Here is a 22,619-nt window from a genome sequence, read left to right as displayed (position 1 = left end):
TGTCATTATTCTGACTATGAAACCTTGCCAACATTCAACCCAGCAAAGTATTACTGGTCATGCAGAGTTGCAAGAAACAGTGGTATCTAAACAAATCTTTCAAATTCAATCAGTAGTTCATTCATACATGCAAATAGACTATGAATGTCCTTTGTAATGACCTGAAAGAATACAGAGAGGGAATGAATAATTGAAGATTAGTGGTTGTTAATATTGATTTGTTTAATGATAGCTTTGTGGAACTTTTAAATATGACCGATTTACATAGATAACTGCATTTATAAAGAAAACTATAAATCAGACCACATAACAAAGGCATTATATATTATGTAAAACAACATATAAGAATTGCACAATTTCTTATCTACACTGAAAAGTGTGCCATAAATATTATATACCCACCCGTTTAATAATTCTGTATGCAGCACTAGCAGAGCATGCCTGACTTGTGAAAGCATTGTCAAATTGATTAGTAGCCCTAATCATATATTTTTTACCCTAACAGCAACATTTTTCTCCTTGTCCAAAAGGAAAACCATTTTTTCCTTATAATAATAAGCCATCCCCAAATATGGACCTATTATGTTCTTTGAGGTTACTATACAGAGATTTTTGTCACAATGCCTTGAACATTTAGACTTCTTTCTTCCCACAAAGTTTGGAATGGTGTGTAGTCTAAAACCAAAATTATCATGCATTTTCTTGAGTCACTGTAACTTATACCACTGATCCTCTGACCCAAATACCTATAGGTTTCCTTATTCAAGTACAAGTCATTCAAAAACTTTGGTCAAGCTATATGGTCTAAATGTAAAATTGTTATGTAGAAACCTTTTTTGTTTTTGTTCCAGTTACTGTTTACTTGTTCTTTGATCTTTCAACCCAAAATAAATAGGTTCTTTTCTTTATACCCAAGCACAAGCTATTCACAAAGTTCTGTCCAAATTCACTGGTCTTGAACTAAGGCATTTATTTGTAAGAAACCAAAAATGGACAGATGGATTGACATACCAATATCAAAGAACGGCCAGCTTCACTTTATGGCAGCATACAATAACAGACACATTGGTAACAATTAGAATTTCATACAGTAACATATACATCTGATTTTAAAATTTCCAGGTTTCTTCCTGAATGAAACTGATTTTTTTTCAAGGTAAACTTATGACTCTTACTGAATGGAATTGAAAACATTTAGGCTTAGAAAATGTACACTGTTTCTATTTTGCAGCTCGACCGTAACATCTGAATCAGTTATATGATCATGTACTAAACCACACAATTTATCACTACAAATATTATAACTATTCAAAAATTCAGATAAATTTCCATGTACTACATTTAAATGTACAGAATAAAAATGTCAACTTTGCTGTTTTTCTGCATGTGTTTGTGAAGAATTTTTTTTCTTTCAGAAAGGGGTCATTTTAGATTTTGACAAGAAACCCTTAAAAATTGTTAACTTCTGTATAAAACAGTTAGACTGATTTTTTTTAATCACCTGATGTCTGGTAGGTGCCCTAAAACCTACTTTCAATGTAATCAAATTATGATCCAAATAGCGAATGCAGTTGATGCCAAGGGCACCCAGAGCATGGGATTCTGCTGTGAAAATTACCCCAGCAGTCCAGATTTCATTGTATTTAGTAAGGTTTGATAGTAAAATTCACTACAAAAACATGCTGGGGGTAACAAAGATGCCAAATAATAAGCAAAGATTTATAATGATCCATTTTTTAAAAACGTTTACAGTATAGGATACTGATATGGAACTACAGGCTAACTAGGATATGTGACCAATCCAATCGCCAGAAGCTTGTACTGACTATGCAAATATATTTAGGGCAAGCACCCAAATGATCAATACAGCAATTGAAACCAGTGAATGAAAAGTATGAAACATCCAGAGAAAAATATTAAACTTGTAACCAGCTGTAATTCAATCACATTTTCTGTGATCACGTAGTGGCTCAAAATTTGATAATGTTTCACAGCACTGACCAATATTTGTAAAGAGAAAGGTCTTTCACATAGGGAACAAACCTATTTTCTTCCAACCTTTTCCAAATTTTTGGGTAGTGTCGGAATTCTGTATCATATTAGATGACAAAATATTTTACACAGCTTTTTATTTAGCTAAGACAGACATGTAAACATGCTTCAAGTACCATTACGTTTACAAGCAATGTTTGATGATCAGATCTGATATATGAAAATAGAAAACAGGAGTGCCTCAAAAGGACAGACACTATACTGGCCAAAAAGCATTTCCAGGAATTAAAGACGTAACAATTTCAACCTTTTTAACTGTGGAGTGTTGAAACCATCTCTGATATTCTTCAGCAATAATGAGCTTCTCAATTCAACTACTGTAATGAACATATTGGATACGAGATTGGCACCATTTTCATGAGAAATCTTCAGGTGAAACCTCCGTGCTGATATGGCTTTCCATTTTGGAAAAGTAACGATATTAAGATTTTGAAGATGGCTACCATGGTGGCCATAATGAAATTAGATTGGCACATTTTCATTTTGGACAAACCAGACATGATAAATCTTTTGCTGAAAGCATCTATCAATATGACCAGCCATCTAGAAGAAGTAAAAATAATTTCAAGATGGCTGTTGTGGTGGCCATATTGGAAGTCAGACTGGCACTATTTTAATTTACATCAAACTAGACATAATAATTTGTTAGTAAATAAAACCATGTGGATATGACCATTCACTCAGGAGAAGTAGATTTTCAAGATGGCCATACTGGATGTGAAAGCAGCACCATTTTCATTTAGAAACAACCGACAGGTAGACATGATAATTCTCCTGGTGAAAACCCCATGGCAATATTACTTTTTGTTTATTTGAATAGTGATAACAAAATTTTCAAGATGGCCATCTTGGATGCCAAACTGGCACCATTTTCATAGAGGACAAACTAAACATCACATCTTTACATGGAAATCCTAGCTGATATGACCATCTATTAGTAGTGACAAGATTCTTAAGAAAGCCAGTGGCAGCCATATGGGACAAAAGACCAGTTTAATTTCATTTTGACCAACTAGAAAAAAACCATTTTAATACTGGACCAACTATACCATGTAATGAATGCATTTGTAATGTTTCATGCCAATCCTCCCAAGAAGTTTAGAAATAGTAGTGATAACAAATATGCACTAATAAAAAGATGGACAAAGGACAACAGACCATTCCATAAACTCTCCTGGTCTATGACCACCAGACTTTTAACTATAACACTTCATCAACAACATAACAAATATGACTGGAATATAAATCCCACTTGAGAAATATACTTTGCTGAAATTTTATTTTTTCTGTAGACCCAAAATACTGTCCTATATTATGATCATGTTTATTTTACAAAGCTTATGCACTTGGGTAATTTGCAAAGAATTTTTACAAATATGTGATTCTGTTTTTTGATAAAGTTCTGTAATGGGACACAATCACAAGTTCAAATGATACAAAAGTGTGCAAATTTTTAAGGTTTGGAAACTGAACTAAAACAGCAAGTAATTCTTTGAACACAAGCACAAACGATAATTAATTCTAGAAGTCCTTAAATCACCCATTGCTGCATTTGACAACAAGTCTCATAAACACACAATTTTAAAATTTGCTTAATCTGGTTTCCTCTCCTTGCTTGTTAAGTATCACTGGCAGAAACTGAAGTCAAATATCGTATCTAACTTGGTGATAACAAGCACGAGTTTTAGGTTAGTACTGAAATAGTTTCAAAAATATATATATCCTTACCACAGAATTGGGTTAATAAGTTATGCTGCATTTTCCAAGCTTCGGACAGAATGTATTTTAATAAGTATGTTTGCCTAAAGAATGAATTCTGAAATATCCAGATAGAGAATGAATATATTGTTCTGTAATATTATTCTACACAAAGTTGCTGCAGTCTAGTCCAGCTCCTTAACTTTTCTGCAGATTTCCTGGGTAAACTCTGAACACTTTGCTTTTCCACCTAAATCTCCAGTTAGAACCTGGAAAAAAAGTAAAAATCTAAAACACTGTAATAACCAAACTATATAATGATATATTCTATGTATTGTCTCTGTTGAGCTGCTTGTAAGTTGTTGTAGGTTTAATGCCATTTTTTAGCACGATAGGCTGTACATGTTGGTCAGCATTAAAATAGTGGAGGAAGAATCTGGGAAAAACCCCGGAAAGAAACACAGACCCATGAGAAGCTACCGGCAAGCTTTCTCATATTGGCCGAATCTGAGACTATAACCAACACAAACAGATGTGAGATGGCAGTGATCCATAATGGTGAGCGCTTTAGGCCACTCGGGGCCCCCAAGAGCTGCTTGTAAGTACTTATACACTGTCTTGTTATGATTCAACTACTGTAGAAAACACTTGCATATTCTGATGCTAGATTAGCTGTTGCAACTTCGTTTTCTTGCTCTAAATTACAGCCAAAAAAGTAATCACACACAAAGAGTGTGATTCCTATTGTGGTATGTGACAATGTAATCTAACAGAAGCAAATGGATGGTCAATCAAAACACTGATTGCAGGGGCATGAGTCTGAAAAAATTGGCATTAGGACCCCAAAATTCAGCATATGCAACATGGTATATTAGGAGGTAAACTTAACATCAGTGACATGGACTTTGACATGAAATAAACTTTGTATGACACTAGATCACACTCGACTGATTCACTCTCCTGGACAAGACTTTTTGTCCACCATGATAATACACGTCAAAGAGAACTAGCATGGATTTGTTTTTGAAAGCAAATATGTCTTCCCCCTATCCCCATTACTGTCGTTCTATAACATGGTACCTGACAGAAGGACCAAAAAAAACTGATCAAGGTGAATGAACTTACAACAAACGATTCATCTTTTTATGTCGATAAATGTCATCAGAAGTGATATTATTAACAGTGAAACTGGTTTACAAAGGATGCACAAGGAAGCACTCTTTGTCCTAGATAAACATTTTAGCTTAAAAGATCACAGATAAAAGGAGAAATGTCCTTAAACATTAGCTGCCTTTTATATGGATGTGTCTGCATAGGCTGGTTCACTGTAATTAGGTGTGAAAATCTAAATATCTTGTTTAAATGATAAGTAGACCATGCCAACTCAAAATTCATAGTCACCAATGAATACAGAATCTTAGAAAGAAAAAAAACTCTACATTTGTGTCTGTGAAATATGCATTTTCCCACTGCAAACCCAAAGAGCAAGTCAAATCAAGAGGATGATGAATGGTTCATTATACACCCAGCCTGTGTGTAATAGTATTCTATGTTGGCACTAGTAGCATATGATGAACTGGATATTATTGACCCATGAGTCTCAATTACCTCAATCTTCGGTAATGGTTTGCAGTCATGACCTAAACTTAATGTGTGAAACCATTATTTTCAGTTTGATTAACTATGATAATTGTGACTTCCGACCTTAAGACCCCAGAATCTATAAGTTCTTTATTACTCTTAATTAAAGCCATCTAGAGCACAAGTTATTCAGCAAAACCCATTTCTCTGAGCCACAATGATGATGACCTTTCACCTTTTGAGCCCAAAAACAAATAGACCTCATCCATACCTCAAGTGCAAGCTCTCCACAAGCCTATTTTCTTCTTTCAGTCACAGAGACCTTGAAACCATAGTTAATGGGCTCCTTTCTTACACAAAGCCACAAACTTTGGTGAAGGTTTATGATTAAGAACTTAAATTTTTATGCAGAAACCGCTTTGTTTCTTCTTTCTTTTAGAAACAGTTGCCTCGATTTTTGACCTTTTGATTCCCAAACAGATAGGTTTCTTCCTTACCCCACATGCAAGTCATCAAAAAGGTTTGATGTCTATGTGATTTGGAACTAGTGTTATTGACCATGAACCATTTTTTTTCCTTTCTTCCAGTCCATGAATCTTGTCCTCTGACCTTGAAATGTATATGCTTCTTCCTTTGCCCAAGTGCAACCTATACAAAGAGTCCAGGCATGTAATTCAGAACTAATTTTATTGTGTTGAAACCATTAACCTACTTTCCAACAGAGACCTTGACCTTTGGCCTTTTGAACCCCAAAATGGATTGGCTTTTTCCTTACCACGTATGCCTCTCTATGTGTGTGCATGTGTGAGTGATCTCGATTTTTAACGTAGCTTTAACAAATTTTCAGTCATATTGCTACAGTGTCTGTAGTGTGGCAGTTTATAGTGAGTCTAGCACTGGGGCATCATACTGCAGACACATAGCATGATGTTCCACCCAGTCACATTATCCTGACACCAGTCCGACCAGTCCTAACACTAACCTCTTAATGTTGAGCACCAAGCGAGGTAGCTGTTGGTACCATTTTTTAAGTCTTTGGTATGACTCAGCCGGGGTTCAAACCCACGACCTCCCGCATCTGAAGCAGTCTCACCACATATGCAAGTTATACAAAGAGCTTAATCAAAGAAAATGACACAGAATTTGTGTTATCCTGGAGAAACCATTTTGCTGTTTACTGTCAATGACTTTGATCTCTGACCTTTTGACCCCAAAAGTGATTCTTCCTTACTCCAAGTGGAAGTCATCCACAATGTTTAGTAACCCTCAAATGATGAAGAACTTAAGCTGAGTTGAAAGGAATAGTTAATGGACTGACAGAGAGTATACATTCTGCCAAATTCCAGGCATATATAAACTGTGACATAAGACTGAGCATGAACAGAAGGATGGATGGATGTAATGATTTCTATGGACCAGGCATCAATAACATTGTCTCATAAATATTATAAGAAAATATAGTATACCCGAGATTAATTACAAAAGGTGTATGTTTGTTTCTAACACTACCTTTCCTTCCTTAATAGTCTGCAAGGCAGCTGTCTCTATTCTCCTTGCATGGTCCCCAAGGCCCATGTATCTTAACATCATCACAGCACTCAGTAACAGGGCTGTAGGATTAGCCTTGTCTAGGCCAGCTATGTCTGGGGCAGTACCATGAACCTAAGAATTAGGTGTAAATAAGAATCAGATGTAAATACACACAGATGACGTGATCCCCTGATCTCTAATACAGCAGAACATTTCTTAAAATATATTTTTATGTAAAGGACATGTACTCCTAAGATGTGTATCCATATAAACTGAGTAATGAAAATCCTCAAATAAATGTCCTCCATATAAAGGAGTTCTTTCTAATATTGTTTCCAGCAGAAGACACAGCTTCTTGTCTCAGGTGTCCACTTCTTGAATATAAAAAACATCTGACCTTACTACAAAATGATAATGTGAATCTTTTCAAATCATATTTTTATAACATACCTTTTCAGTTCTTTTATATAAGTTTTGTGTCATTGAATAAATGTAAATTAATGTAGTATCATATATTTTTAATGTGCACCAACTCTCATGTTTTTCTTGTTGCCCCGAACAACAAATTTAAAGACCCAATGAAAAATTAGTCACAAATGATGATGAGATGACCCCCTGCAAAATGTCTTATTGTGTTTTGTTCATACAGATTAACAAAGCAACTAGTATTTAATAAATTTCAATACTGTAATCTGGTAATTAAATATTAGCTATTACACAAGTTCTTTTACTTTAACCCATCGAAAAAAAGAGAATTATAAAGTATATGGATTGTTTCAATGCACATATAAGGTATCCTGTAATTGTAATTTCCACTCACTGCCTTAAATCCATATATGAGGTAAGTAAGATTAGAGAGAATGAGAAAAAGCATATAAGCTATCCAAACACTATTAATACTGAAAATGAACGAAAGAATACAAAATACTAGTATATGGAACTTAAATTTAATACTTATTCAAATCTATTCTTTACTCGAGTACAACTCTTGTTTAAAAATTGTAAATCCTCCTGAAACCACATATCATTTTATTCCAAGATTTTTATTCCATATGAACAAGTCTGTAATATACTAGAACTATTGCTTGAAGCACTATTGTAAATAAAACACTATTTATACACTCCAATTACAGCAGAGCATTAAAGCTCACACTTCACTGACAAAGCCTGAATTTCAACATTTTGTCATTCAAATCTCATAATTCACACAACTGCTTGTCAGGTAAATAATTCCCAAAATACATAAACAATTCCAGCTTTCACTCCTTGTCATGCGAGCTGCAATTATCCATTCAGCATGAATTGGCTTAATCAACAAGGCTGCAAGGTTCACTAATAATGTGCACTTGTCCTTACCAGTTTCTTTTACATGATGGCCTCCATAACCTTTTTAGCATACCAGTTGCAGAAGCATGATTTTAATTCTTCTTTGTCCTTTTTATTTATTATCAAGTCTAGTGGTTGAAGGTGGTCTGTACATGAGGCAGGCACAACGGAGTGATTCCGATATCTTTTAATTTAGTTAGCATCCTTCCATTTTAGTGTCAGCTTCCTCTGATGTTGAGCTTAAGTGATTCATCTTGACAGGTGTTTTTTTGTGCTCATAGAAGTGATAGTATTGTTGTAGTGTCTGGTGGCTGCATCAACTTCCAAATGATGTTATTCATTCAGATAAAAGTAAGTACTGAACTTGACAAGTCTTTGATTTGTGTTCATACATGTGTTAGTATGTGTTAAACATTCAAGTGACTGTCATTTTCCATCAGCATAGTTTTGTTCTTTTGTATTCTTTATTTTGGGTATTTGTAAAGGTTAAACCATGAAATTAAATACCAACTAATATACATACTTTGACAGGCAAAACCAGAAATTTAAGTACCCAAGAAAATGTCTCTTTTTTAAAATTATACCCAGGCCATCAAAATTAAGTCACATAAATAACACTACAGTATAAGTTTTGGGACACTGACTGCAAAAAAAGCTATCAGTGATGGGTGCATCACAACGGGCATTTAAAAATAAAAATATGAACATAAAAATAGGATACTTTATTTACGGTGAAATTTAAATGAAATGTGTTCTCTAATCTTTTTTCCTACAATCTGCCACATTGAGTACATGTGTTCCCTAGCCTTTTTTCTGACAATTTGCCATACTTAGTACATTAGCTAAAGAATTTGAAGACATCCTATTAAACCAGTAATAATCCAGTGTGTATACAATTTTGAATTTTTGAAGGACAAATTTTTTAATCAAGGTACAATCCTTACTGCTGAACTTGTGTTTCATGATCTTTCTCAAATCTGACAGGTGAATCAGTGCACTAAGCGATGTGATTTTCCACTGGTCAGTATTCAGTTTGCTTTATATAGGTAGCTAGGATCAATTTAAAAATTAATTACAATCACACATTACAAGCATTTCTGAGATGCAGATATGCTAGTTTTTAAGCTGCAGTTTATCTATGTAGAAGTTAATTTGACCAGAAAATTTTAATCTAATAGAAATTACTGTAATAGTGCAAGTTGATGACAAAAATAGGAACGGTTCTGCTAAAATCAAAATACACCACTCCCTCGATAACTCACACACAACGGGGTCCACAAACATAGACCGCACTATACGCGAGGTGCGAGTTACTGAGAGACCTTTAAAATATTTTAAAAATCGCGCTGACATTGAGAAAACTGGAGGGGGGGAAGCATTAGGGAATTGGGCTGTTTATTGACTAGATCCTCGTTTTACAATCACGTCGATAACAATTTTTAATAACACGCTTTCTCTAATGAAGTTGTTATTATTCTGTTTAAATAACATTTATTGTCAAAATGTCCAACATACGAAAGATCGTTCCAACTGGTTTCAACAACCATCACATGTACACGAAAAAAATCTGTGTATTATGTCACACTGCTTTTTTGTTGTCTTTATGAGTCTGGTTCCCATAGTGGTATTTAATATTATCCTGCCAAATCAGGAGTCCACAGAGCAGGGAACTAGACTAACTGTTGATACAGTCTTGCATATTCTCATGCATATGTGATAATGTGATTATTTACAATTCAAAGCAAGTTTTGAAAGATAAGGAATAAATATTTATTTGTAACATATTAGTTACATTTTAATCTTTTTTTCTGTACATATCTGGAATTCACAGACTTTCATGCCCATAAATGAAGGTTAACTTCAGGCAGTTTAAGAAGCTTACCGGTTCTAAACAATCAGCTTTCAAAGATTGTTTTGATGCATGTTGCCGATTTCTTTAACAGGTGTGTTTGGAAATAAAAGACACCTATCTCTAATGACTAAAGATGGGAGAATTCGTTCAAAGCATGTTTGCCGTTATGAAAATGTAGCATCCATAAACAGTGTTTATGAGGTGTTGTTTACATGATAATTACAGGGAACCAATGCATAATTACTACTTGGCAAACAATGAAATGGATAGAAATGTGTTTTCAAATCATTCTCAAAAGTCTGCTGGTCAAATATTTTGATACGTGTCACCAATTTCAAGATGACTAGATGCTAATTGGTAATGTGGAAGCAGAAGCAGATGTGAGGGGACACAACACACCCTAGATAAAAAGCAGTGTGAAATCATCGATACTTATGGAATAATTTAGTTATGGATACATTTTTATCTTGTTTTGCTTTCTGGATGGATACTTAAATCTGTATGATCATTTGATCTTAAGTGGAAAGGTTGATAAAAGGAAATGTTAGGTACTAAAGCATGATTAAAATTATATTAACAGTTCTGTTATTATTTAATTTTTCAATTCAGGGTCTCTCTAGCTTAAAAATCTGGCTCTTTCCAAACCCTTTTCTACGAACCCATTTCTCTGTCTATAAATAGGTACATGTTTTTGCACTTCAAATTATATATGCATTTCAACTCTTTCTAATCTACATATTTATCTACATGTATTATATATATATATATATATATATATATATATATATATATATAATTATCTGCATATAGTTTTAATGTGCCAAGAAAGATAAAAAGAAAACAAAAATTAAAATAAATATAACATGATTTCCTTAAAACATGACATACTTTATATCATTCTTTTTTAGTCATGATGGGATATAGGGTTTCTGGTAACCGTTTAACAGTAACAGTAAAACAGCTGTTTTTTGTCCAAAATCAAAAAACAGTAAACAGCTGTTTTTTTTCTAACTGTTTTACTGTTTCTAACAGACATTGAGACATTGGATTTTGACGCTCTCAAAACTCTTCTGAAGGCAATGGAACCTGTGAAACTTGCTGTTGAGAATCTAAGTCGAGAAGACGCGACGTTGATGAGTGCTGACACAATTTTAGAATTCATGTTCAACAAGCTCTCTAATCTGAATAATGACATTAGTACCAAGCTCATGGAAAATTTGAAGTGTCGCGTTGAAGAGCGATTGAACAATGTCATGAACCTCCTGCACAGTCTCAAAGATCCATCTGTCGCCCTGTCAAAAACTACGCTAAATTTCGCAGGAAACCTAGCGTCTCATCTATTTGAAGTCAACGATGTAAAAGATGTCGTCGAACAGTCGTCAGATGATGCTGAAAGTGTGAACTTGTCTCTTCAAGATGAATTGAATTTGTTGCTTCAAAAAGATGGATCATCAATTGCAGTCGGAGGGCAAGACAGTTTCAAATGGCTCAAGTCCGAATTCACGCTCTTCAGGAACTCTGGCCAGCGCACTGAAAATCTCCAGAAATTGTACAACGCAATTCTATCCATTAAACCAACATCAACGGACAATGAAAGAGTTTTTTCGGTCTGTACAAATTTCTGTACAAAATTAAGATCGCGTCTCGCTTAATGCACTTGTATTCTTGAAATATTATTATAAGAAGTAAAAATGTATTGATTTAGAACTTATCACGAAAGATATATAATAAAACGGTGTTCATCACAAAAATAAGCTATTGACTGTAAAATTAGTGAAAATATGGAAAAAACAGTAAAAACAGCTGTTAACAGCTGATTTTTTAAAATTGAAAACAGTAAACAGCTGTTTTTAAAAAATGACTGTTTTTCAGAAACCCTAATGGGATATCATGTTTAGGGCAAGCTCATATTTTCCAAGTGCAAGTTCAATTTTGCAGTCAGCTTGCCCTGAGAGGTTGACTTTCATAAAATTTGTAAATCTCTGTGACATAAATGTGCATGAAGATTAATTCCTTAACCTCTAACAGCTCTAAAGTTATTGACCTAAATGGGAAGTGTGACAGAGAACATAAAATACTAAGTCACGACTTTCTCCTCGAAGCCAAGATCTCCAATGTAGTATGCAGCACACCTTCCCAGGATGATGTACAAGTATAATAATCTCAAAGAGCAAAAAACTGTAGACAGGAAAGTGTAATGGAAAATTTGAAATACTGAACCATGACCCTGACTCTGAAAAAAAGACACCCCCCCCAATGTGGTATGCATCACACACTTCTAATGATGCATAAGCATATCAAGTTTCATCCCTTAATCTAAAATGGCTTGAAAATTGTAATGTGGTAAGGAGAGTAATAGAAAATATTTGGCTATGATGACATTGACAACAGAACCCTCATTTTGTGATACACAACACACCTTTGAATGATGATGTACAATTATATCAAGTTACATCCCTGAATCTTAAACAATTGTACAGTTAGAGTGGAAGAAAAGCACGATGGATGGAAGGAAACAAATTTCACTGAGAATCACTAGTTTTTCATGTTAATAACTGATTCATTTTTCATGCACTTTGAATTTTGCAGTCAATAATTAGGTAAAACTTACAGACTCAAAGATTGCACCATCCTCTCCAATGTTACCACTTGGAGTCACACCAAGACCTCCAACAAGTCCTGCACACAAATCACTAGAGAAAGAAAAGCAATAATAATAATAATAATAATAATAATAATAATAATAATTATAATAATGTTGAACATGTCTTAAGAGATCATCCCTTCCTGCAACCAAAATTGCTCACTTAAGTGGTCCCCCATTAGTCATCACATTACGAAACTCAATGGAGCCAGAATGTGATCTTTTATGACAGGTGGTATGTCATGTAAGGTTGTGTAGCAATAAATAGAACTGTAAAAACAATCTCGCTCCTCCTACTCCCCACTCCACCATACAGTAGCTATTGATAATCCTGCATAAACAGAGGCTGTGAAATCTCAAGTTCCTGAAAATAATTAGTAATACTCAAATTGTTTCAAGCAAAACACCATGTAAACTGACACAACTATTAACGACACTGTAATATAGAACAGTTTATCAAGATGTGCTCTTTTATTGAAATCATCTCATTATCTTACACAATTGATCAATGCATGTAAAATATGGTCTTTCATGATAGGTAGTCTTTCAAAATTGGGGTCTTTCAAAGCAGGTTTTGCTCTAATGGCAGCAACAACAATATTCTTTCTCCGACTTCTAATACAATCAAGCTATTTTAGTTAAAGATTTAAGAATATCAGTACACAATTTACATCATATGATCAAACTTGATTCTACCAAACATCATCTTGAACCTGTTGAATGAATTTCATTAAAACCATTTATATTTCAACTGTGCATGCAGCTCCTTGCTACTATTGTTATAAATAATTGCAGCTATAATGTGCATTTAAATGTCATACACCATCTATGATACAAAAAAAATTGTTACTTCCAACACAGAAGTGAAGAGCATTGTATATGTTCTTGTCTTTTACATTTTTTCTTTAAAAACACTGCAGGAAAATAAGTAAAATGGATCACTCCATGGACAGGGGAAAATGCAGGTACATTCATGATCGCTATCTAATGTACTCAAAACAAATTATCCTCAATCCAACATCCAGAGAGTTGTTTAAACTTGAAATCTCTCATGTATCAATGGACATGGATAGAAACTGATAATCCTGCATAAACAGAGGCTGTGAAATCTCAGGTTCCTGAAAATCATTAGTAATACTCAAATTGTTTCCACAAGTATTTCAAGCAAAACACCATGTAAACTGACACAATGCACCAATTTTAAATTATTTAAACTACTCTCCATCCTTATATGACAAACAAATTCCATATCCATATGGTTGTTTACACAGACCACCATGGTGAGAAAGCAGACATACCAATCAATCAGTCTGCCAATCAAGAAAAAAACCATGTACTTTCAATTATGCTTGGCTATTCTAAATAGCTATCATATAGATGTCATAAAATAAAAAAGCCTGAAGATGACAATGTCATTTTTTTTCCAACTGCTACTATTATCTCAACAGATTTCAAGACCCAACATTATGACATGAACTGACTCACCAAATTTTTATAAACTGTGCCAGAAATTCTATTGGTGTTTCTTTGTATGACATGTATCATCAATCAGGTCAGCAAAGGTCAAGACCAAACACAGCTGGAACTTACAAAATTAACATTACATTATCTGATTAAGGGATGTAACACTTATGACATGAACAATTACAACCCATACATGGTGAAAAACTAATTTGATATTATTTGTTTGATTCTGAAGATCTCAGCATGATTTTAAATGTTTATTGTTTTGCTTTCTCAGTAACATGAACACTAATGATCACTCTCTTGATGAAAAACTGGGCATTATTATGGCAATTAATCAAGAAAACCTCATTTTTGGCATGATAAAATTTTGGAATGTCCATAAAATTCTGCTTGACAATTTAGTTTTTAAATTTAATATACATATGAACAAGTAAAAAGATAATATTATCTCTGTTAATTGTAAATGACTGAAGCACAACACTTAAAAGTTTTGTTTATTGCTTAAGTATTAACATTTTCTACACATATAAATCCTATTTCAAGACATCAAATTTTGTACCTTATTTAACAATGCCTGTTGAACAGCAATTCAACTTAATATTTTATCCATTATAGCATAACAAGATAAATGTAGGTACAAACTTTGGTCACAATTATATCAATTTTATCTCAGTGTAAAGACTATTACTGTGAAGGGAATATTTAGATTTCCACAATGCTTCTGAGGATATTTATAGCACCATTGTGATCAACAACTTAAGGCTTTCCTAAACAACATAAGGAATATTGTGCTACAATCTGCTTTATCTGTTATATTATTTCTTTATGATGTTTTACATATTCATTTAGTAACAACTTGCAAGTGGGAAATTATTTTCAGCTCCACCTCACCCCACTGCTCTCAAGAGCATCTAGGACAAGGTTCAAATGTCCAATGGACCAAATTTAAAATTTATGTGACATTTGTAAATATATTGTAAATATATTTTAATGAAACTTTTAATATGCAATCACAGTAGGAAATATGTTTCTGATTTTAGATTGACTCCATGGTCACTTCCTGGCTGAGTGTGGCAGGAGGATTAATTTTATTTTAATATATTATGGTTGCAAATCAGGCAAAATGTAACAGTATAGGAACTTACAATAGTGAGCCAATCAAGTACTATTCCTGGCAACTCTCATGCAAGCAAAATATCTATGTTACGTCTTTAGCATTAAAAAATGTGTACATCATACCTAAGAATGTCACCATACAAGTTGGGCATTACCAGCACATCAAATTCTGTTGGATCTAACACCATCTGAAAAACATGATTTGAGCATAGGAGTGAAATGATACACCTGTGCCACATATCAATATGATTCATGATACACAGCCTATGATATGACACATTATTGAGATACATATTTACTTGGTCTTTCCATCTTTAGAAGGTTTGTCAGTGGTAAGAGGTACCCTTTTACACGATTTATTGGTGTATTTATAGTATGCAGATTACAGACCGACACATACTTAGTACCTATTTACCTGCCATTCTAATCCATGACAACAAAAATATTTTCACAAACTATCTGTTGTCAGAGATTTGTATTCAGGGTGTTATGCCATACAAGGCTGTTCCATCTGATCAGATGCAGGACTCACTATTGCCACCAGAGAGATGTATTTTGTTCAAAATATCTTTACTTCTCAATTTCATTTTTTCATTCTTATTATTCAGTTTATCTTAACATCAAAAGGGAAATGTAGTTTGTAGCACTAAGGCTAAATTGTTTGAGAAAATAAGCGAAACTTGCATTCTACTTTTAAATTGAATTTATTTTAATTTGGTTTGGTATTTGGCCGTTTCTAATTTGATGTAAGGGTGACTGACTGGCATAGCATCTATTTTTGTTCATCCAGCATGTACACACTAGACTGGATAAATAACACCATTTTCGGGCCAAAAAACACCACTGGTACCTCCATTAACATTTTTCCCAGCTCCATTAATCTGATATACTTTATAACTTTAAAAATTACTGGCATCCTAACTATCATCAGCCAATATTTGCCAAACAATGTCCTCATCTAAAGATGAACCATGCTGGGAATCAACCATTTTGGGTTTTCTAGGTAGCCCATATCTCAAACACACATTTGTAAAACTTCCTTGATGTAAGTTCAAGTTACAACATAAAGCTTGTTCCAGGGCAAAATGTGCCAATCAAATGTAGTTTAACAACCATTTATGTCATGTGACATAAATGGCAAGTTCAAGGTCAAATCTCATCAACACTAGTTTTGCCCTGTCTGTCAACAGACTGAAGACATACAGAATGTTATACATGCAATTTCTGAAAAAATAAATCAAATAATATTGATTTCATGCAGGTATGTAAGGGAGTTCAAGTTTGCTAATCCAGCTAGCATGAAGCTACCTATGCTGACAGTGCATGGTGTTGGTGAATTCCAACTTTTGATTTGCAATTGGTTATGATGTGCACCCCAACATAAATGTCCAAATATCAAAATTGGGGTGGGAAGGGTCATAGGACTATTTTATGCTGAACAAGCTGTTGTAATAAAATATTTACCATGGAACTGGGAGTCGTGGCAATATTACAGATGTCACTTGTTAATTTGTAGATGCTAAGTGAGTGCTGTCACATCCTTTCATTTTAATTAACAAAAATGGGTCCATGTGCCAGCTGTCTCAGATGAATTCTCAATTTAAAGAATAATAAGGCAACAAGGCAAATGACTAATACAATTTCTGACAACTGCTAAATTTTAATCTAACCTGCATTTGGTAAGTATAGTGTTGTATCAATTTTTTGCCACTTGTATTGGTATGTGTATCATTAAAACAAAAGTACTGACGAATCATTTCACCCCTATTTGCAGGTCACATCTAACACATAATACAGTAATATAAGATTATCTGTTTTAGAGAAAATTCTAACGTGTAAAATGTGGGAAATGAAATTATAAAAAAAATCAATTGTAAGTTTTGCAAATTGTAGAGTAAAACTTAAAATGGGAGGTTTTAATACCTAAAGAATGATACCATATACAACAGCTGTATAGTCCAACTGCAAACTTCACAGACCCAGATCTGCAATTGCATATTGCCCTTGCAGATCTGGGTTTATGCAGTTTGTAAGGAGCAATTAGAAGAACAGACAACAGAGACCCTGATCTATGTGATGCCAGATCAGAATCTACACTTTTTGCAGCAGGACTCTACTCTTAAGCAAATAAAGATGGTATATTTCACAAATCTTGAACCTTCTGGTACTCAGGTTCTGTTCTAGCATGCACAATTGTGGGTTTCACTAAACATGCAATTTGCCATATTCGCTGCAAACACTTTTCTTTCCCCATTCTGAGCTGAAAATAGCTTAGCTGGTAAAAATATCACTTATAATCCAGCCTGTGTTGGTTGCTTTGGTTGTCCTTGGGGGAAGGGCACTTAGCATCCATTTCCTTGGCATGATAAAGCCAATAACATGTTACTAATACTGTTAAACTAATCAATCAACCATTCTTATTTATAGGAATAATTGATAATGCGTAAGTGTTCTCTTACATTCAAGCAGAGTGTATCTAAATACATTTCCCTGAATCGGATGTCTTTGTTTTTCTCAGCAACTTGTCGACAGCATTTCAAAAACAATCCATCGGACATCCTCCTGAAAAATATCAACATTATTTCACATCTGCATTTCTAACCATGACAAGAGTCATTTAGAGATGATATTTTCCCCAGTCAGTTGCTTATGACAAGACTTTGACTGAGAGTACCATACGATTCAGCACTATCTCAACTTATATACCACTTTTCATATACTGTATCCATGGTAACAAAACCATACTGAATGTGGAAAATTCTAAGACTCAAAAGATACTGCAGAAATGAAAGTGTGGAAAATTGATGCATAGACAGACCAAACTTTGAAGAACAAGAGGTCCAAATGGGCCCAATGCCATTCACCTGGGTAACTGATTTTAACATAAGCTAGTGAAAGCAAACTTCGTAAGTTATTAAAACTAAAACATAAGGTACTAAAAAAATGGAAATAAAGTTTGGAACACTTAGTTGCCACACTGTCAACTAGGCAAAAATAATATACATGTTTCCAATTTCATCATGAAGAAAAAAAAATGGGGTTGGTCAGTTGAATGACCTAATGTTATTTCTTTGCAATAGGAACTTATCATTAAATTAATCAGCACCATAATCTGGTATGATATATATATGCAATCAAATTCATTATTTTCTAACCTGCTCTAATTTTATCTGAACATAATGAGCAAAATGTATTCAAAAGTAGCCATTACTTTCTACTCCAGTTGACACTAAAAGATACTCGAAGAAATAGTACAATTATTAATGCGTGTGAGGTCTTATGGTGTGACTTTTTAAACAAACTAAATTTGGTCATGACATTAAGAAAATCTGAAATTCAATATTTTGTTCTTGTTTTTCATTCAATTCCTTTTTTTTAGATGGATGAAATTTGTATCACATGAGGATAAGGAAAATTGCAGGGACCACATATTTTGATTAAAAATAATGGTCAAATTTAAGTGTTTCAAGCAAAATGCATAATGCATATTTTACAAAATATTTAAAATTCAAAAGAAAAATTTAAAATAGTTTGTGGTTAATGGCATTTAATACAGAAATGCCATAAAATGCAAACTACATGTTATAACATAAAAACAACAAATAATAAAGGCATTTTAATATGGCAGTACCATTTGTAGGTATTTACAGCCTTTGTTTAGTTTTTGTTGAGGTCTTGCAAAAGGATACAATATACAGTGTGACCCTGCTATAGCACGCTCCATTATAACACGAATTCGGATATAGCACAGTCATGGTGTGGCTCCCGAAAATTCATATTCATGTATTTTTCTCATACACAAAAAAATCTTTCTTAAAAGTACGGGGAAAAAAAGTAAAAAGTTTATTATCATTTTGGGGAACAGACAGCGTATGAATAATACAAGACAATCATGGCGTGGCTCCTGAAATTTTATATGCATTTTTCTCATACATGAAAAAGTTGTTTTTTCTTCATAAAAAATAAGAAAATAATGTGTAAAAAGTTTATTCTGGGATTGCGTAGGGCTTCACCAATATCGCAAACATGGATTTTTTTTCCTTATTTGCGGCAAAATATACCATCTGGTAATTTTTTTTCTTGGTGACATTGTTGGCTGTTAAAACTTGTTTATACAACCATTGGTTTGGAGTGGAGAAATTCAGAGGCCCCATGAAAGGAAGCTGCAAACTGGATATAAAATGCACTGAAATTTGTCTATTGTTACATAATCAAATTCTTTGTCCATATTGACAAACGATCCAAATAGTGCAGTGTTATATCATAATCTTGACATTTAGCATGAGTACTGTATGTTGTGAGATATCTGCTAATTTTTTGTTGACATTTCTGGTAACGGAGATCAACTGGATGAGGCAATTTTTTTGGGGAGGGGTACATGTATACTTTTTTCAGCTAACTGACCTGGTTGCTTATAACATGGTTTGGTCTATAACACGGTTGGGTTCTATGGCTCCCAACTACCATATTATAGCAGGGTCACACTGTAGCACATTCATTCCAAAGATTACTTGTTGAACTTTTTGTTTTTCTTTTCGGCTTCAAATTACATATTTTTTAATTTAATCCTTAAGCTCTTATTAGTGTCCTCATGGAAACAATTTATTACTTTATTAGCTTATATATACATGTAGTGTATTATAAAATTATCTTTTTTAAATCTGTTAACAATTTTTCCCACAAAGGGAGAACTGAGCACAACTGCAAATGTGATTCTTAAGAGTTCTCATTACAGGTAAATTCCATTGCTTTCATTGGCAAAGTGGCAAGTACAGGATTTTTAGCAATGGTGGCCATTTATAACAGTAGATCAGCATCATTTGTACAAATCTCAAAGCCTGCAATGCCAAGACACTTTCTGTCAAATTTGGTTCAATAATGCCCAGCAGTATTTGAGAAGTCACTTATAGATTTTCTATTTTTAGCAGTAATGGCCATATTTAAATATGGATTGGCATCATTTGTATATGTTCGAAAGGTCTTCATACTAGGATGCATTTGGTCAAGTTTGGTCAAATTCATACATGCCAACCCCTGGCGAGGAAAAAGTGTAATCCAAGTGGACAAAAAGAGTAATCCGAGCAGAAAAAGTGCAATCCACATATAACATGATAAAAATTCAATGAGCATATGTACAAAATGATTTATTTAACCCTCTGGACTGTTAACATCAATTACTGCTTCAAGCTTTCGCTATGTTTTGCACACCAGTAGAGTTACAGAGCCTGGATCTGAATTCAGTTTTACTTTTGTTAACAATACTGAACAATCTCTCACAGTCAGCATTAGAATGGTAAAGAACCAATATTCCTTTCATAACCTTGCAAAAAAGAAATTTATATCTTACAGTTATTGGGTCTTTTAGCTGGCAAATAAGATGAAAAAAAATCAACTCTGTCCACATGAAGTACATTGTCAGGTAGAGTGCTAACTTGATACTTCAAGAGTTCTCCTTCTAATTTATCAGCAGCCTTTCCTGCAGCATGGTGCATCATATGACAGAGACAACCTGATATGTACAATGATGGAGACTTTTTTCAAAATACAGAATGCAAATCCTTTATGAATTCCAGTCATCAATGATGTAGTATCAGCTGAAAACCCCATACAGTTCTGTCAACTTATGTTTATCCAAAGAATTATCAAGCAAATAAAAAAAAATTGTTTTCTCCAATGGAATCTACTGTTAATTCTGATGATGAAAGAAAAGCACTCTGGCTTTGCCCTTTTCGTTGTCAAAGTCTTTTACAGAGACTGGGTACAACTTTTTGTCATAATCACTACTCCTGGTTGTTGCAATACTAAACAGCCCAATTTTTATGGCTTATGCAATTTTAAGTGAAGTATCTTCGGCTAATCACCTAACAATATTAGATGATTTTGTTCTTGCACATGCATATTTTCTGCAATTCTGGAATCGGGAAACATCCATCTGAACAAAGGACCAATGTAATCTTCTACCGCTATGGGTAGTCCATGTTCTATTAAGAACTCAGTAGTTAACGCCTCTGCATTTATAAAATTCATGTCCACAATTAAGTTCTGCTGTGAAAAAGAAGTTACCTTGGTACTGGAGTTAGTAAAACGAGCTAATTCAAGGTTTCTTTGTTTTACCACCATGACCAATATTAAAATCCTTTCTAAGTAGCCTACAAGGGGCGTGAAGCTGCCCTAGAATGGAACTCTGTATTGTATAATTTATGTATTCATCTCTGAATCAGTTTTTTGTCTTTTCCTAATCCATCTGTGAAATTATTTTAAACATATTTTTGCTCTAACACACGCATCAACTAAAATAAATCTGACTTTACTTTTAGCACCAAATATCTACAGACTGGTTCTGTACCAGATATGAATTAGAACAAAGAGTCTGCGAGCAAAGATTAAAAGTTAGAAAACCAGTCTGTTCTCTCCTAACTAAACATACATCTGCTATAAATAGAAACAGAGGTCAAAAGTAGAATCCAGCATGTTTCTCGGAAATAGGGTAACTGCTATAAATAGAACACAATACTGTTAGGAAAGTGCATGCAAGTCTTCGGACAAGCATACTCTTATATCGTAGTTACATAGATGCCGTCTTTTCTAGAAAACAGTCTGTGGGATTAATGGGATGTTAATAAAAATGAGAATACAAATTATAAATTTTTTTGGAGGGGGATATATCGAAAACGCAAACCTGAATACAGTTACGCGTAAGGCATAATTTAGTGAGAGAAAATATAGTGTAATGATTACGCCAAAAGCATAATGGTTGGCATTTGTGCAAATTCCACCTAGTGTTTTTGGAAAAATGTCAGTAAAGGTTTCTTCATTAATCATAGTAGTCATATTTAAATACAGATCAGTATCATTTGTACAAACTAGAAAGGTCTTTATGCCAGGATACATTTTGTCAAGTTTGTTCAATTTTATTTTAAATGTTTTTCTATTATGCAACAACAGCTTTTCTATTATCAGCAGTGGTAATCATATTTGGCTCATCAGCATCATTTGCGGAGATGATGCCAAAGTTTGTATACTCCTTTTATATTATCATGTTCAAGCTTTCTTTTAAATTTGCTCATCCAAATATTTTTCCTTTATTTCCTCATCCTAAGATTGGCAATTAACTTACTACCTCAATATTTACTTAACACTCAAAAATCTGTCATTCTGCCTGCTCCTTTCTGTTAAAGCTCTATTTAAATCGAAATACTCAAAAACTGCCTCCTTGAGCTGTATAAACATTAGACTAATGATGGTTTCTGAGATTAATCTATTCATTATCTATACTGCCATGTTGGCCTATTCTGCACGTCGGGTAATTCTGCGCAACGATACGTCATTTCTGTAAATATTTGATCACGATCT

General features: G+C 33.8%; 1 protein-coding gene across 2 annotated transcripts in view; it reads right to left on the bottom strand.

Moving 5' to 3' along the window:
- Window positions 1-201: 201 nt before the first annotated feature.
- The window catches only part of LOC149801436 (isocitrate dehydrogenase [NAD] subunit alpha, mitochondrial-like), a 56,648-nt gene continuing 34,230 nt past the window's right edge, over window positions 202-22,619 (bottom strand). For both annotated transcript variants that reach the window (XM_089955561.1, XM_089955562.1), the window contains 5 exons: window positions 17,726-17,828; window positions 15,390-15,454; window positions 12,651-12,732; window positions 6,841-6,993; window positions 202-4,019 (listed from right to left, as the gene is read on the bottom strand). In XM_089955561.1, coding sequence (XP_089811687.1) covers window positions 3,936-4,019; window positions 6,841-6,993; window positions 12,651-12,732; window positions 15,390-15,454; window positions 17,726-17,828 — 487 coding nt within the window. In that variant the 3' untranslated portion in view covers window positions 202-3,935. The remainder of the gene's footprint in view (window positions 4,020-6,840; window positions 6,994-12,650; window positions 12,733-15,389; window positions 15,455-17,725; window positions 17,829-22,619) is intronic.

The sequence above is a fragment of the Sinohyriopsis cumingii genome, chromosome 4 (assembly GCF_028554795.1).
Source record: "Sinohyriopsis cumingii isolate HCF-2022 chromosome 4, ASM2855479v2, whole genome shotgun sequence".
NCBI classification, from domain to species: Eukaryota; Metazoa; Mollusca; class Bivalvia; order Unionida; family Unionidae; genus Sinohyriopsis; species Sinohyriopsis cumingii.
This window is presented reverse-complemented; position numbering and strand designations above follow the sequence as displayed.